The following is a 14793-nucleotide window of genomic DNA, read 5'->3' on the forward strand; positions in this document are numbered from 1 at the left end:
AGCTGCTGACAGTCGTAAGACATCAACTTAAGCCAGTATATCAAGGCTTGCCAACCCTGCACAAACGGTTGTCGTTTCTGAGTCAATTGTGCTTAACCCTTAAACTGCAGATTACAGAAAGATGACCTGTCTGCATCTTTTTACTGTAGTCTATAGCCTCACAGATTGTATTATCACTGATGGGACTATTAATGACTTAGGACTTTGAGCCATGGCTAGTGACTTAGAGCATTTCACACCTTGAATGATCACCCTGAAATGTCACACAAGATCCTAGATCCTAGAGCAGAGGGATTTGGGAAACTTGATCCTAACAAAGCACAGTTTGGTGTTCGTTGGTTGAGCAGTGAACAGACAAAAGAATCAGATTCTCCCTGTTCCACTGATCTTAAAATGCAGAAAGGACAAGAAGGGATGTGTTAGAAAGTTCTCTGGAATAAAAGTACATAGAAGATGATGTTTCTTTGGCTTAAAGTTTGGTTTGGTTCACTTCTGTTGGAGATATCAGTTCATATAGCAAAGTGCATCTGTTTTTGCTCTCTTGATATATTCATGTCCTCCTCCTTTAGCAAATACATTCTACCTTGTTTTTCCTCCCTTCTGTGACAAAGGCATATGCAGGTTCTGAATATTTTAAGACCTTGTTCTGCCATGGACCAGCAAGAGCAAGTGTTTTTCATAATCCACCTGACACAGGAATCAGAGTGAATGATTTCCCAATATGTGTATATTTTTTTCTTGTGTATACAACAGTGCAAATAATTAAACTTGCCGTCGGGGGAGAAGCTGCCATGTATTTCATCTGCTCACATGCCATCCCACCTCCGTCACTCCCCTTGGCACTTAAAAGGCATCCGGACGCATCCAGCATTGCAGCTGTCGGTAATAAAGAGTGAAGGAGTTTGGCAAGGGTTTTGTCTCTTGCCTTTTCATATAGTGTAAAAGCGTCTCTTCTCAATGAGCCCCTGGTGGCTTCAAATTCTATTTTACTGGAACAATCTGTCTGTGAGCAGAATAATTTAATTCCACTTTTCAGCACAACACAAGAGGAGAAAGGAGATATTCCCCCCTACACACTTATTCCTCCAACAGGTGCCAACAAACTTCCTTATAGTGAAATTATAGTCAGAAGAGAGGTTGTGAAAATACGATAATGCTGCCCTGTATTTATTAGCCCTCAATCACTTGCTGATTGAACTGGCTCAAGTTCAGGCACTAAAAGATGAGTTTTCTTCTACCTGTCACTGCTGACAGCTCCACCTGGCATGTCACAACCAGGACAGGTTCTCTGGAAACTGAAATCCTACTGACAAAACTTGCTCATGATTCATGTGGCAAAGGGATCTCAGCAAGCGTGTGCGAATTAGACCCATTTATTCTTCCACAGTCAGAGCAAGCCATAAACCTGCCCTCCCTCTTATATTTGATCCAGCTCACATGCTCCTTTAGATATCTGCTTGCTCTCCTTGCGTGTTCACTTACATAGTGGCTAGTTCTGACAGCTGATTCCAGTACCCCAGAGAGATTTGGCTCAGATTCACATCCTGCACCAATATATATTAATGATGGAGGTTGTCCTTAAGCCTGTCATTTAACATGCTTCCTCCTCCTTGTATGCTGTGTCTACCCCAGTATCAACGTGCCTAGCTCAGCTGAACTCCCGGGGATAAGACTGAATGTGCTGCCCTGGCTACTCAGCTCGCTCACCTCTGCTGGGTGAGTGGGGCTTGCCTCTGCTCTGTGCACAGGACTTTATCAAAGGCCGTATGCTGCAAGCCGTGAGAGCAACAAGGAGGCCAGCAGACATCGCCAGTTTGCTGATCTTGACTCCCCTCTCTTCTCTCCCTGCTATGTGGAAGCTCTGGGGCACTACTAGGCCCACTGCATATTGAAGCTACTATTTTTTCCCCTTATCCCTTAATTTGCTTTTATTTCATCCAGTCATGTTAGACTATTACACCCACCATAGCAAATGCTGACACCCTGCTTTTTAGCCTGAGGTGTACATAGGAATTAATTACTTCAGCCTCAGCGTGTGGAGCATTACCTGCTGCAGTAGTGTTTACCAGGCTGGAGGATTCTGGGTTTTGGCCAGAATGTGCATGGAACCAGGACTCAATGCTGATAAGGCAACAGTCAAGCAGTCCACAGTGGGTGCCAGCCACAAAGAGTTTGCTAATGCTTCAGGCTTGTTTTTTCTCCCTCAGCCTGGCTGTTTAATCTTCCACTGTGATATACTGGCAATGGAAATGACTGAACAGTCTGAGAAAACGACTGCTAACACCCTGGAGACTTGTGGGGTGGCCTGGTCCAAACACCTTCCTTGTTGAGGTTCTGAGCAGCTGTTTGCAGTAGTGCTGACGCTAGCACTGGGGGACTCCAGAGCCTGGATGATCTTTGGCATACGTATTGCTGCTAAGTGCAGGACAAGCGCGACCCTCCATCTTTGTGCTCTCCCCAGCTTGAGGTTGGTCACCAGGAGCGTGCTGGGCTGCTTGCAGGCTGTGCTCCCCTAGCGTTTCCCATGCCCTGTGGGAAGCTCCTCATTAACTCAGAAAAGGAAAAATCAGCCTGACCTACTCTGTACTGCCCCACATGCATCAAAAGATGAGAAGAGGGTAAAAATGCATGCAGGAGATACAGTAATAAACACAGCCTGTACTTTCCCACACATGTTTGGGATTGGCCCTAATGTGCCCTGCACTTTGTGTATACCTTTGTATTGCACTTTGCTCCTGTTTGTTTTGAGCGGCTTTATATTTTCATTTTCTTTGTTCTTCAGTGCTTTTGGCAGGTCAGAGTGGTTAGTTTGTGATGCTGCCCTTTGTTCTTGGTTCAGTTAGTTTTTCTCTTTCTTTTTGTTGTTTTATTAAATCTTGGCTGGAGTATCCTGGCTTCAAAGAATCTCTCTGTTGGCAGTCCAGACAGTCTTTATCTTTTTCATGTTGCACATTCGGTAGAGTCCTTTGCCTATTGACCCCATTAACTGTGTGTTTAAAACCCAATTTATGTGGTAGAGGGAAACTGTGGCATTTCTACAAAATCTTGGGGGAATGCAGGAAGTGGTATGCGTAGCCCATGAAGAGATGCTCCATTACCCTGAAGTAGCCAGAAAGGGGAGAGGCAACAAAAAGCTCGGGAAGTGTTTCAGGAACCAAACTGAGTCACAGTAATCAAGAGTGAAAATCTTTTAAGCCACGTGTAAAAGTTCATTGGAAACAGAGCACATGTAATTGAGTGTAGGAATGCACATAAAGTGCAAAGAATTAATCCAAACAGTGGCATGATTTAAAGGCAGAATTTATAGAGTTTAAGCAATAAAGCACAGCATTATTCGCCCCTTCTCTTCACACTGTGATTCTCCTCCTCTGAGTGGGAATCAGTTGGCCTGCACAAGGCTGACAGAGCAAAGAGGATCATAGGGTAGTTAGACATTTTGTCATTTTGAAGAAGAAATCCATATGCATGTCATCAGTAGCTGTACTGCTGTCTGGGAATCTGTGAAACCACATTGCAATTAAAGTCCAAGGGAAGTGCTGTCATCTCAGGCACCGCCCATGGCAAAACTAAATTGCTTTGCCTCATTTGATAGCCCCTAGGTGTGCACAGTTTCCAGACTATAATGGCTGTCTACTTTTTGGTACTTTGCAAAGATGTCAGAGAGCTGACACAAGAGCATTGCAGATGTCCAGGGAGTGCTCGCCTTCGTGTGGAAGCTGGAGACCCAGTTCTGGCCCTCCACATCTGGACAATGAGGCAATCCCATCTCCCTCAGTCCCAGCATTGTTGCTGTACAAGTGCAGAGTCACATATGTTGATTAGCTTTTCATTCCATTTTTCAGAGATGCTCCCTGCCATCTGGATCCTCAGGCTTTGAAGGAAGCTAGAGTCTGTAGATCAGGATTATGACTATTACTTCTGTTTGAAAGTCACTGCAGAAACGTGAACAGTCTGCAGACTGATTTTTAGAAAGGCTGTGCTTTGCTCAGCGCAAGGGAATCTGTGATAGACCTTAGTGCCATATCTGAGAAGTAAAAGCCATGCAAGCAGTTTTGGTGTAGGCTATAATAAAGAAGGAGAATAACAACAGAGGTGGTGTTGCCTAGATGGTGATGAAATTAGCCTGACATGTTATCGCATGCATCTCCACAAAAGAAGGTGACTCTTTGCAAAAGGGATTACATTGTGATTGGGAACCAGATTATTTAATTTTTCTGTTAGATCCTGGGTCAAACATTTTAAAGGTATAGTTGTGCTGAAAAAAAATGAAAACGGATTCCTGTGATAGTAAAAAAGCTTTGTGCTTTTGGCCATGTTTAAAATAATGAAAGTCTTTTTCTGATGCTATTTTGACATTTCAACTAGCTATTTCTTGAAAGCCACCATTATGTTATGTAAGTAAGTACTAAACTGAGCCAGACTTCTTCTAAGCCTGAAATTACTTTTTGAATGTAAATACACTCTCTCTAGAAAATAAATATAATATGTTGATGTAAAACAGTATAGTTGAAGTTTGCCCTCTCGTTCAGGTTTATAAAGATGTTTTCATCCTCTGTGGTTATTAATTCAGTTCTCTTTTCTATGCAAAAGTGTTGTATTTTTTTTAAAGCATGTAAATCAATAATATAAATCATTCCTTGAGTGCATTCTGAGCCCCATGCTGACACCTGCAGAGTGTGACTCTCTTTCTCCTCTATTCCTTGAGCTTTAAATAACTTAGAAGGGTACATGGTAATAACATTGACTCAGAACATTTATGAGCATGAAAAATGCAACATAGATATGCCTCTAGCACAGCCTTTCATGTGCTTTATTTTGCAAATGTTGTTAGCACCCTTTTTTTATTTTAAAGTGTTGCTTTTAAAATCCATACAGCTTATTCACTGTTACCTGTCTTTATCTTTTCTTGCTTCCTTTGCTACCTGGCTTCTGTGTCATTGGATTGGAGGATCTAGAATATCTGAAATTTTTTGAAGGCCAGGTCACTCCACAGTGCTCTGGCAGCAAAACTATGAACTCTTTCTCTTTCTTTCTCTTTTGTTGTCGTCTTCATTTTTATGTTTGTTTGTTTCCTGAAATGAAGGTGCTTGTATTCAGTTCTTGATTTTATAAAAGTAAACATAAGTAAGAAATAATGTGAGAATAAATAGCATAAGAATCTGTTCATATAAAATACAAGCTTCTCTTGCCTGCCTAGGTATTTTAAAGCTACATGATCAGATCAGTTAATTATCATTTTACCATTTACATAAGGTTTTTGCTTGCACATCTGAGTCCTAAGCAAAAGCAGAAATGTCAGCAGACTACAAGAGAGATTGATTGTGCACAGTTGTTGATCTGGCCAGAAAACAGGAACAAGAGCTTTTGCCCATCTTTCTTATTCATAAGAGTCCAAGTCTAAGTTGCTGAGCAGTCCTAATAGATGTCTTTGCTTGTACTGTTGTGTGCAACCATTTCTCATTTCTAATAAGAAAAACAATATTGCCAATGTGATAAACTTAATGCCTCAAACGTTCATATTCATGTACAAAACTTACTGAGACTTGGCAAAGGTGTCTGCAGCTCTTGTCTAATTCTGTGTAAACCGCATTCCAACTTGCAGCTTCAGTTTCTATTCAACGATGAGGTGTTTTCCAAGCTTCTTTAATGCCTGACTTACATTTACAGGGTCAGTGCATTCACAGCTGAAAACAACTTCTGCTGTTTCGTGTCCAGCGAAGAAGGCCCAAAACAAGAGTTATGTTTTTCAGAAAAATAAATGTCTATATTTCAAGAATCCACAGTCCCTGGTCAAGAAAATTTTGAGCAAATCTTTTGAGCAAGTATTATAGGTGGGGGGCAAGGATTGGGGGCATGAGAACTAAGTAATGTGCCATGTCACAAGATGTCAGCCTGTGGTGCCGAGTTGGGGTGTGGGTAGCAAGATAGCCATCAGTGGGATCCAACTACTGCAGTTCCTTGGGAGCAGGATGCCTGTAGGCTCTTCTCCGTCTTCTTAAAAATACCTTACTCCAAGCCTTGTTTGAAGTATGTTCATCTTTTCCTCTTTCTTTGGTTACTTGTGCTAAAGATGGACAACTAGCTTTTTCTGCCAGGTAGGACCGTAATGCTAATCATCAGGGGCATTGCCACTCAGGAAGGGAGAAAAAAAAACCAGCAGCTCTCTGGAGTGCCACTGAGGAACGTTTTATTTATGCTGCTGTGTGTGTCATTGGTCCTCAGTCAGACATCTGAGCACTGTTTCATACTGGAATGTTTCTAGCCATTAAAGTACACTTACAGGTGTAAGCCGGCCCAAAGTTCACCCATAAGGTTCTTGATATTTTATTTCTTTGTGCATAAGGAAGTAAAATTCAAGTCTCACTTCTTAGATGGTCTTGAAATTATGCAGCTTGTGCTAGAAAATCTACTCTCTTTGTTTTTCTTCACCTCTCTTTTAAACCAGCCAAGCCCTGTTGATATTGATAAGGATTACTTTTTTGTTCTTTCTTGGATGAACCGAGTCTCCTGTTTATCAGTTCAGAAATTCCACAAACTTGGAGGCTAAGGGGATTCTCAGAAGGCATCTTTCCAGATGGTGTTTAAAGTACAGTGCATGTGGCCATCTGACCCAAGTTTTGCCTCAATACGCCGTGTGTTTACCATGGGCTCTCTCTCCCTTTAATTTTCCCCAAATCAGTTTAGAGCGTTTCATTTACTGAGTCAGTGGGTTTGCATATGAACAGCTAATCACCAGCTATGGTGGGTTCTAAAGCCAGAAAGCAAGGTGCTGTTGAGCCAATGTCTACCTGCAGTGCTTAATTAATTCCTCAGTGATGTTTCTAGCTTCTGAATATTTTGCTGCTGGTTTAACACAGAGGGAGATGTTTGATATATAATGTTAGGGGTATGCCACCAACAGCCCAGATACAGATTTTTCCAAATGTGCCACTGCACTACTTACAGGACGCATCGTGTATGTAGTACCATCTGCCATCATTGATGCCGTATTCTGTAGAATGAATGCCAGCCCCATTCGGAAGTCTTTACTGTGGCATCCAGCTCATCATCTGCTCTGGTTCACTTCAGCAGGTGTGAAAAGACCTGGACTGCCCTGCTATGAAGCTTAGAAACCATGGAAATCACAGCCAAAAATGCCCATTTGGACACAGTGCCAGTTGATTCACTCAGAGCCAGTTCATTAGAGTCTGCATATTGCACTTTGCCAATGAGCTGATCTCCCACATCTAATGCCAACTACGTCTTTCCTTCAAACAGCTGACATGTGTGCAAAGGCATCCATTCCAATCCATCAATTGCTTCAGCTTTTGCTCCAGTGTTACGTTAATAGCTGTCAAAGGCTTGCTCTTTTCTCACTTCTGACTGTGTAGATGTTGCCTCTTACTGTCTGGCAGGTCTCCAGAAGAGATAGAGGTCTGAAAGCTCCTGCATAGTAGGAGCTTCAGGGCTTTACCTCTCAAATTTTGAACTGTCAAAATGGCACAGTGAAGTTGCTCCAACTTACCTGTATTAGAAATTTCACATAGTGCGTTACAGTAGAGTTGGCATTAGGGTCCTAAAAGTGCTTCACATATGGAGTCTCAGTAAGAGGAGTTGCTTTCCCTGCTACAGATTGAGTGCTTTAAATGTCCACTGGCATTCCAAAGGTATTTAAAAAAAAAAAAGTTTAGTCCTGATCAGTTTTCTAAAGGGAAATTACTTAAGTGGGTCTGAAAGATATTCTAATGATATCTAAGGGAGAGCAGTCTTCACTGTAGTTTCGGTAGTCTCACTTCATAGGCACTTGAAAGTATAAAATGCCCAACAGGTTATTTAATCTTGATTGTCACCTGACATTAAGACCATGTGTGCACTAAGAGTTAGGAGCAGCCATGCAGGTATCAAGTTTGAAGGCATCAGCCTCCTACCCCATAAACCTTTGTCAGCAGCCTCTTCCACCAGTGTTGGTTCTGGTGAACTTGTGCGTGTGAACTCAGCCCTCCCCCAGCTGCCTCCCTGGCCATCACTTTGGCCAGTCCTGCTTTTTCTCTCTGGTGTCCACAAGGTGAAAATCCTCATAATTCATCCTATGATTTCCACTGTCTGATATTACAGAAACAGACATGGGACTCCACAAGTCCTTTCCCAAATTTGGGGTGAGAGTGAGCTGGTAGTCAGGCTTGAGCAGCGGCTTGTCCCCAGAAGTGCTGTGGTCTGGTAGGCCCCAGTGATGGTTTGCTGAACTACTGAAAACCTATGCATCATGAGTCTTGAACATCTGTGGTCAAATGAGGTAATGAAATGGATTCACAGACCTGTACCTGCATATCAGTTTGTACACCTTATCAATGCTTGTGTCATACATGCTAGCAGTTCAACAGACCCAGGAGTGATTCCAGGCAAGTGATTTTTGGACTGGAGACGGAGAAGAACCACATCTAGATTTTTTTGGTCTCTGTCATAGTTTTGCCATGTGGTCAAAGTCACTGCTGTTTTTGTAACTTTGGAGACAGGCAGGTGAACTGCACTGTTTACCTAAATTCAGTACTGATAATTAGTATAATGAGTACCCAGAATTTTGTTCCACCCACCCCAAAATTGTGAGCGTAAGCTAGGAATAATAGCAATACTTCTGTCCTTTCAGACCCTTAAATCTCACTTGTCTGCCAGGACAGACTTATACCATGAGACAGCAACAGCAAGCAAAATCTAACAGTTGTGTCTTATGCTGAGAAATGGATATGAAAATTCTATGCTATCAAAGCAAGAAAGTAAGTAATGTTATCAGGTATTCCTGTGTAAAATATAAATTTAATTCCTAGCATCCTGACTTAGGTGTTGGCTTTGAAGTGTTAAAAACAAGAGGGCTATTTTTTAATATGCATGGATGCTAGACACTGTGCTGAACACTTTCTTGTGTTCAAAAATCCATCGTTACTGTAGCTTTAATAAACTCATTCCTTCAGCATTCTCACCTCTACTGGTTATTGAGGTGAGACCGAGCTCTTGCATGTAATATATATGTGTATTTTACTTATGCTCTTTATCAACAAAGAGCTAGCTCTTCTTCTTCCCAAGAAAATTAGAGGACTATGTTCATGTAATATGGATTCTGAGACTAGCCTGATGTAGAAGGCATTTTTTTTCTTTTCATACAATGAGGGAGAGAAAGTCATAAAATGAGAAAACTATATGAAATAATTTTACATACAGGGATAAATCCATGGTAATGGACTCAATTATATTAAATGTAACAAAAATGTTAGAAAACCAGTTCCCTAAGGTATTTTAATTAATAAAAAACCTAATTATCACTGAACTTTAATTGGAAAGTCTGTAGAAACTTGGAAAGAGGTAAGGAAAAACCGATTTTTGAAAAGAGTATCTGGGGGATGAGGATGTGATTACTAGTGATGCCTGCTTATTGCGGCTATTCTCCCTGTGTTTTTGCTGCTGCCGGAATATAAAAGTTTATTGCTGAAAAAGTTGTTAGTCTTAACTTGAATCTCTTACGTGGCATCTTAGGGGAGTGTGATCTTTGTACTGCAGATAATAGAGGTATTAGCTTATCTCTTTAAAATTACAGACACATATGTGAAAGTTAAAACAGAGATGTTTGGGACTCCATTTACCAAAAAGAAAGGCCAGTAGTTCCAATATTAAATAGCATATACTAAGTATTACAGGCTTCCACATCTGTGGAGTTTTGTAAAGGGATTCCTTGAGCGTAAGGGAGAGAGAATCAACTTTTTGGTGATTAGAAAACAAAGAAATGAAAGAAAAGTTGGGACTTTTGTTAACTTTCGGATAATGTTTGTGATGTTTAATCTCATATGTTCTCTTTCTTCTAGCTACGAATGTCATGGCTCATCCATGGTGTCTTGCTGGGAAATATATCCCTGGTGCTGGTCGAGAACAAGACAGGAAAGGAACAGAGCCGGACATTCTGGCATTCAGATAACAGTGAAGGTTTGGGAATATGGCAGTGGATGATCTTACCTCTCCCAGATATACTGGATAGGTATGAGTCTCCTCATCATTCTCCTTCATGATGTTCAGTCATTTCATCACTAGCTACCTGGCAATGAAAATGGCCAGCATTGCTCCTGGAAATGGTTTCCTCAGGGAGAGGAAGCGCTTTGTCCCTGGGAGGTATCTTCTGTTACAGGCGGGGAATGAGAATAACTGAGTAGTTAGAGCAAAGCACCCAATTTTAGAACTCCTAAGTGGTGGTCTTGGTTCACAAACTGGGTCACTGGGTAGTCTACAGCAAGATGCTTAAACTTCTGTGTCTCCATTTCATTGACTGGAAATAATCATTCTCCTCACATACTGTTTCATGTAGCATGTTTGATCCTCTTATGTGGTTTGCTAGAGTGGGATGTGAGCTCCATAGTTGATTTTTTTTTTATGGGTATCAAAGTCCCCAGCATTCAATGTGTCTAGATCTGAGGATGAAAGAGATGGGAAAAGAACCCGCTGAAAATCAGACAAGGATGCATCTGAACACCTTTGTGTTAGCTGTAGCAGGAGGCTCAGCTTAATAAAGGGCTGTCTCAGTTATGACTGTATTCTGGCTTTAAGCATAAAAGGTTTATCTGGTAGCATATGCTTAATCTGGTAGCATATGCTTATTTAAAGAGTGTTGTTTTAGCTGTTTCTTACAAGTCAGCTTTAAGGGAATACTCTGTTGTGCATTGTTTACTTTCTGTGTGTGCTCTGGCTTATGCTGTTTATAGAGAAGACACAGACATACTTCACCTCCTGCTGCCCTGGCCCTTAGGCTATAAGATGCATCTACAATCTGTGTCAAGAGCACTGGTGTCCTTTGTCTTTTTGGAAATCTGTGCCCTAGCAATAATGGATTTCATTAAGGGATAGTTTGCCTCATAAGAAGTTTGAACAAACATTGTATGAATATGTCTTTTATCTTGCTGGCTCTTGGGGATGCACGTAGGCTGCAAATACAACAAGGACACTGCCAACGCTTCGGTCCTGAATGTATAATTAATATGTGTGCGTCAAAGATTTAAAAAATATCAGCATTAGGCTTATTGTGCAGTCACTGCTGAAGCACCATTTGTAAAAATACCTGGTTGCTTCATTCCCTTCAGCTGTGTTTCCTTTGAAGAATGGTATATTTTGCCATTATTATTTATGTGATTTATTTTCTAATGTTGCCAGGGGAATGTTTTGTACCTGAATTATTCTGTACTCTTATACTATTGCTTTCCTTTAAATTCTCTCTGGTTGCACAGTCAGGCAGAGAATACTTTGATCTTAGGAGCCAGGCTAGCAGTGGTTCATGTGGAATCACAGATCCAACTGATACATGGTGCTGACTATTATGTATGAGGTGCTGACACCCTTACTTCCCCATTACTTACAGAGAAAGACAGCTGGGTTCACTGAGGGAAGGGAGTTTGTTGGAGGTTAAGACATAAGCAAGGAAAACTTGGAAGTTTTGGTGTCTCTTGAAAAGTTTTGTCCTTATTTATTCAAAGAAAGTGCACTATTGTAATGAATTTTTTTCTAAGAATGTTTTACTTGAAACCAGTCCTTCCTGGGAAGGAAGAAATCTCCTGTGAGACTTGGAAATACTGCAGGCATCTTTCTCACCATCTTGAAACCTGTTTCTTCGGAAATCTGGGCTGATGTACAAATTAGGAAGGAATTCTATGGAAGTGTATACCGAAATGGTACTGGGAGACTGCAGTATATATACTTTGGAGATAAATGACAGTTTCATTGAACTGTAAGAAGTATTTAATTGATGTGAATGCACTGCTGGTGCTGCTGAAAGCTTGCTGTGTCTGTCTTTTTCTAATTGGTTCCTGTGTCAGTAGCTATGAGGGTCTGCGTTAGAAGAAGCATGATACTGCAGATATTACTACAGAAGGAGCTGAAACTTTAAATCGCCTCACAGAAGTAAAGCTCTTGAATAAAGCACACCAGTGTACCAGTTCCACACAAAATTAAAGCACATTCCATTGTGACTGGGAAGCTGAATGGAAAGTGTTATTAATAACAAGATAATATGCTCTAAAACTGCTCAAAAGCACGCTTGTTCAAAAGCTGCTTAGCCATAATTTCCATGTTTGGCTTATAGCACTTCAAAGATTCATTAGGAAGACTTCCAAGAAATTAGATCAGCTCTATCTTTAATAACAGACATTTCTTAAATGTTTGATATCCCTCAGGCTGTTGGGAGAAATTATATTTTGGCAGAAAATCACAGCTAGAACATTTCAGGTGATTTGGCAGGAACAGAAAGTAGGGAGGAGTATAACAAAGAAGCTAAATTGGGACAGAGAGATGTTAGATTTCTAGAGCTGCGTTAGCCTGGGCAATCCTGGACACATGCTTAATTTCCGAGAGTACAATGAGGAGAGGTTTGTCTTCTTTCCTCCCATTTGATCCTTAGGAAAGCATCCGGTTGAAATTTCACCCTGTGTGAGGTCTTACCTTTTCTGTGTGGACTTTAAAGAGGCTGAAGTCCTGGCTTTTTACATCTTCCCGAAGTTAGCTATCCTTCCTTGTTCTGGAAGGCGTTGGCAAAACAGTCTTGAGAGTCGGCTCGTGGCGTGGAGGTTAATAGAGCTGTAACCCAATTCCAAATGCTCAGTATCTTCTGTGCATGGGGGAGGAAGGGCAAAGGGCCTGGCGAAGGATATGCCATCAAAGCACCTGCAATTAAAGAAGCCAGCTGTGGGCGAGAGCTCCTTGAACTGTTGGATGAACAGATTGTGCTTACCAAAGGCAAAAGGCAAAGTCCCCAGAGGTGCTGTATTTTAACTTGCCACTTAAATACACTCAACACGAACTAACAATCCTTGCTATACTTCATTTGGCCCCCATGGAGCCACCTACCCCTCCCTGAAGAACACGTTATCTGCAAATCACATAATCTGCATAGATCAGTGAAAGCTAGAAAATTGGTCATTTTTACGTACTGGAATTTACCCATTAATGCAGTGCTAAAGTATTTGGGTTGAGAGTAGTGTAGAGAACTGTGTTATTGTAAAATTGTTTCATTTGATGGAAAGTTACTATTTGCTTTCCAGTGATAAGTGATGAGTCTGTTGAGAATTGTTCTTTTTTAACTTCATAGAAGTGCAAGTAGGAAACAGAGTCTTGAAAGCTCCGTTGTAGTTGGTAGTTTGGGCTTGCTTTTTTTATACATTTGCTTTTAATTAGTAGAGTAAATGTGAGTTTAAATTTTCATAATGATACAGTCACGGGAATGTGACAGCAAGAGCAAACAGAAGCCTGAAGTCATTGAAGATGAGTGATTTATGTAGCTAATAATTAGATATTCTGTTAGTTTAACAGTGTGGTTAAGGTATATCACATAGATAAAATACAAGCACATGTAACAGAGTGATTTTCTGGAGTTTGCTGTAGGCTGATGCTTATTATCACCAACCTGCCTAGCAACTGTTTTGCTACGCAGTGTAAAAGGTGGAAAAGGATTAGCTCTAATAGGCTGAAGCCTGGCTGGAAAAATAATGCTTTAAGAAACAAATTCTGATTCACTTCAGTTAGGCTCCCTTGGTGAAACTGAGGCCAGCCATGTGGAGTGACGTGTAGACTAAATGTTCTCTGGGTCCATCTACCACCTGGCTGGAGTTGCCTGGAAGTGGACTCCACCATGAGCCAGACCAGACCAGACCAGCTCTGGTCTTTTAAGGCCTATATTCTCTACTAAACCTGTCCTTTTCTTTAAAGATTTCACTGTAACTTCTGTGAGAGGAACATTTTTACAAATGGCAAGTATTAACAGCAACCTGTCCAACCTCAGTACAGTCTTCTGATAGAAGACAACTGTATGCAAATATAAAAGGAATGTAAATGTGTCTACTGGTTAGAAAGGTTTCCTTGGCTTGCTTCCTTCCTTAAGTTTATGTTTTTGGCATTACAAAGTCTAAATTTGTAGCCAGTCTTAAGTAGTAGTGGCCAGACGGTGGAAGAAGGAGTGAGAGGAGGAGTTTACTTGAGGTCTCTAGAAACTAAATTTTTAGTCGTAAGTAGCAGCACCATTTGCCTTGTCACTGATAGCAAGACTAGGCTCTGTGTTCTTTTAACAGGGCAGCACATTCAGAAAGTAAAAAACATTTTCTTTTGGTCCTATTGTGCTCAGAGAGCTTGAAAATTATTTTCTTGCTGATGACCTTCTCCTGAACACAGACTGAGGAATTTTACTATGTTGGAAGAGAAAGATGTGACTTACCTGGAAGGCAAGGTATGGATGTGCCCTTCCTGAGGAAGAAAGCAAAAAAGTCTACAAACTTAAGTTACCCCAGAAGGTGATATTCTGTTGCAACAAGTCAAAATTCATGTCCAGATGATTATACTTTCTTTTTTTAAACTGGCTTCTTTACCTATTCCAGTCTTGCTGGCTTGCTGGATTTTTATGAACTACACTTGGTGCTCGTCAGTTTTTCGTCTGCCTGTCAAAGTGGGATTCCCTTTCAGTCCTCGGGAGTGAGACGCTTTGTTCTGTCTGGCTCCTTCAGCAGCTCTGATCTCAATGGCAGCCAAAGCAGCTGGGGAACCTCTCACTCATTGCTGCAGTAAAAAGAGCAGTAAAAAGAAGTTGTCTCATAGTCGTACTACTCTGCTGTATTTCTACCAGCTGTGGCTAAGCACTCTTCTTGTCTAGTAATTTCTTCTTGCATTGTTCTGTCTCTTCCCTCACACTGCTTTCAGATTTTCTTTCTAATGAGTTTCTGGGCATCAGGTTTCCCATCAAGGAAGAAAAAGAAAAGGAAAGTTCTTGGCAACATTTTGTACCCAGAGACCTGTTTGTCTCCT

The 14793-nt window shown here is 41.1% G+C and overlaps 1 protein-coding gene across 3 annotated transcripts in view; it reads left to right on the plus strand.

Moving 5' to 3' along the window:
* ALK (ALK receptor tyrosine kinase) overlaps positions 1-14793 on the plus strand; it is a 316680-nt gene that overhangs the window by 245471 nt on the left and 56416 nt on the right. For 2 of the 3 annotated variants that reach the window (XM_075496567.1, XM_075496568.1), the window contains exon 1: positions 9835-10000. In XM_075496567.1, the coding sequence (XP_075352682.1) occupies positions 9837-10000 (164 nt within the window). In that variant the 5' untranslated portion in view covers positions 9835-9836. Of the gene's footprint in view, positions 1-9830; positions 10001-14793 lie in introns of those variants that run through there. The other variant, XM_075496570.1, reaches the window with a different exon arrangement.

This window comes from Mycteria americana, chromosome 3, assembly GCF_035582795.1.
Source record: "Mycteria americana isolate JAX WOST 10 ecotype Jacksonville Zoo and Gardens chromosome 3, USCA_MyAme_1.0, whole genome shotgun sequence".
In the NCBI taxonomy this organism is placed as follows: Eukaryota; Metazoa; Chordata; class Aves; order Ciconiiformes; family Ciconiidae; genus Mycteria; species Mycteria americana.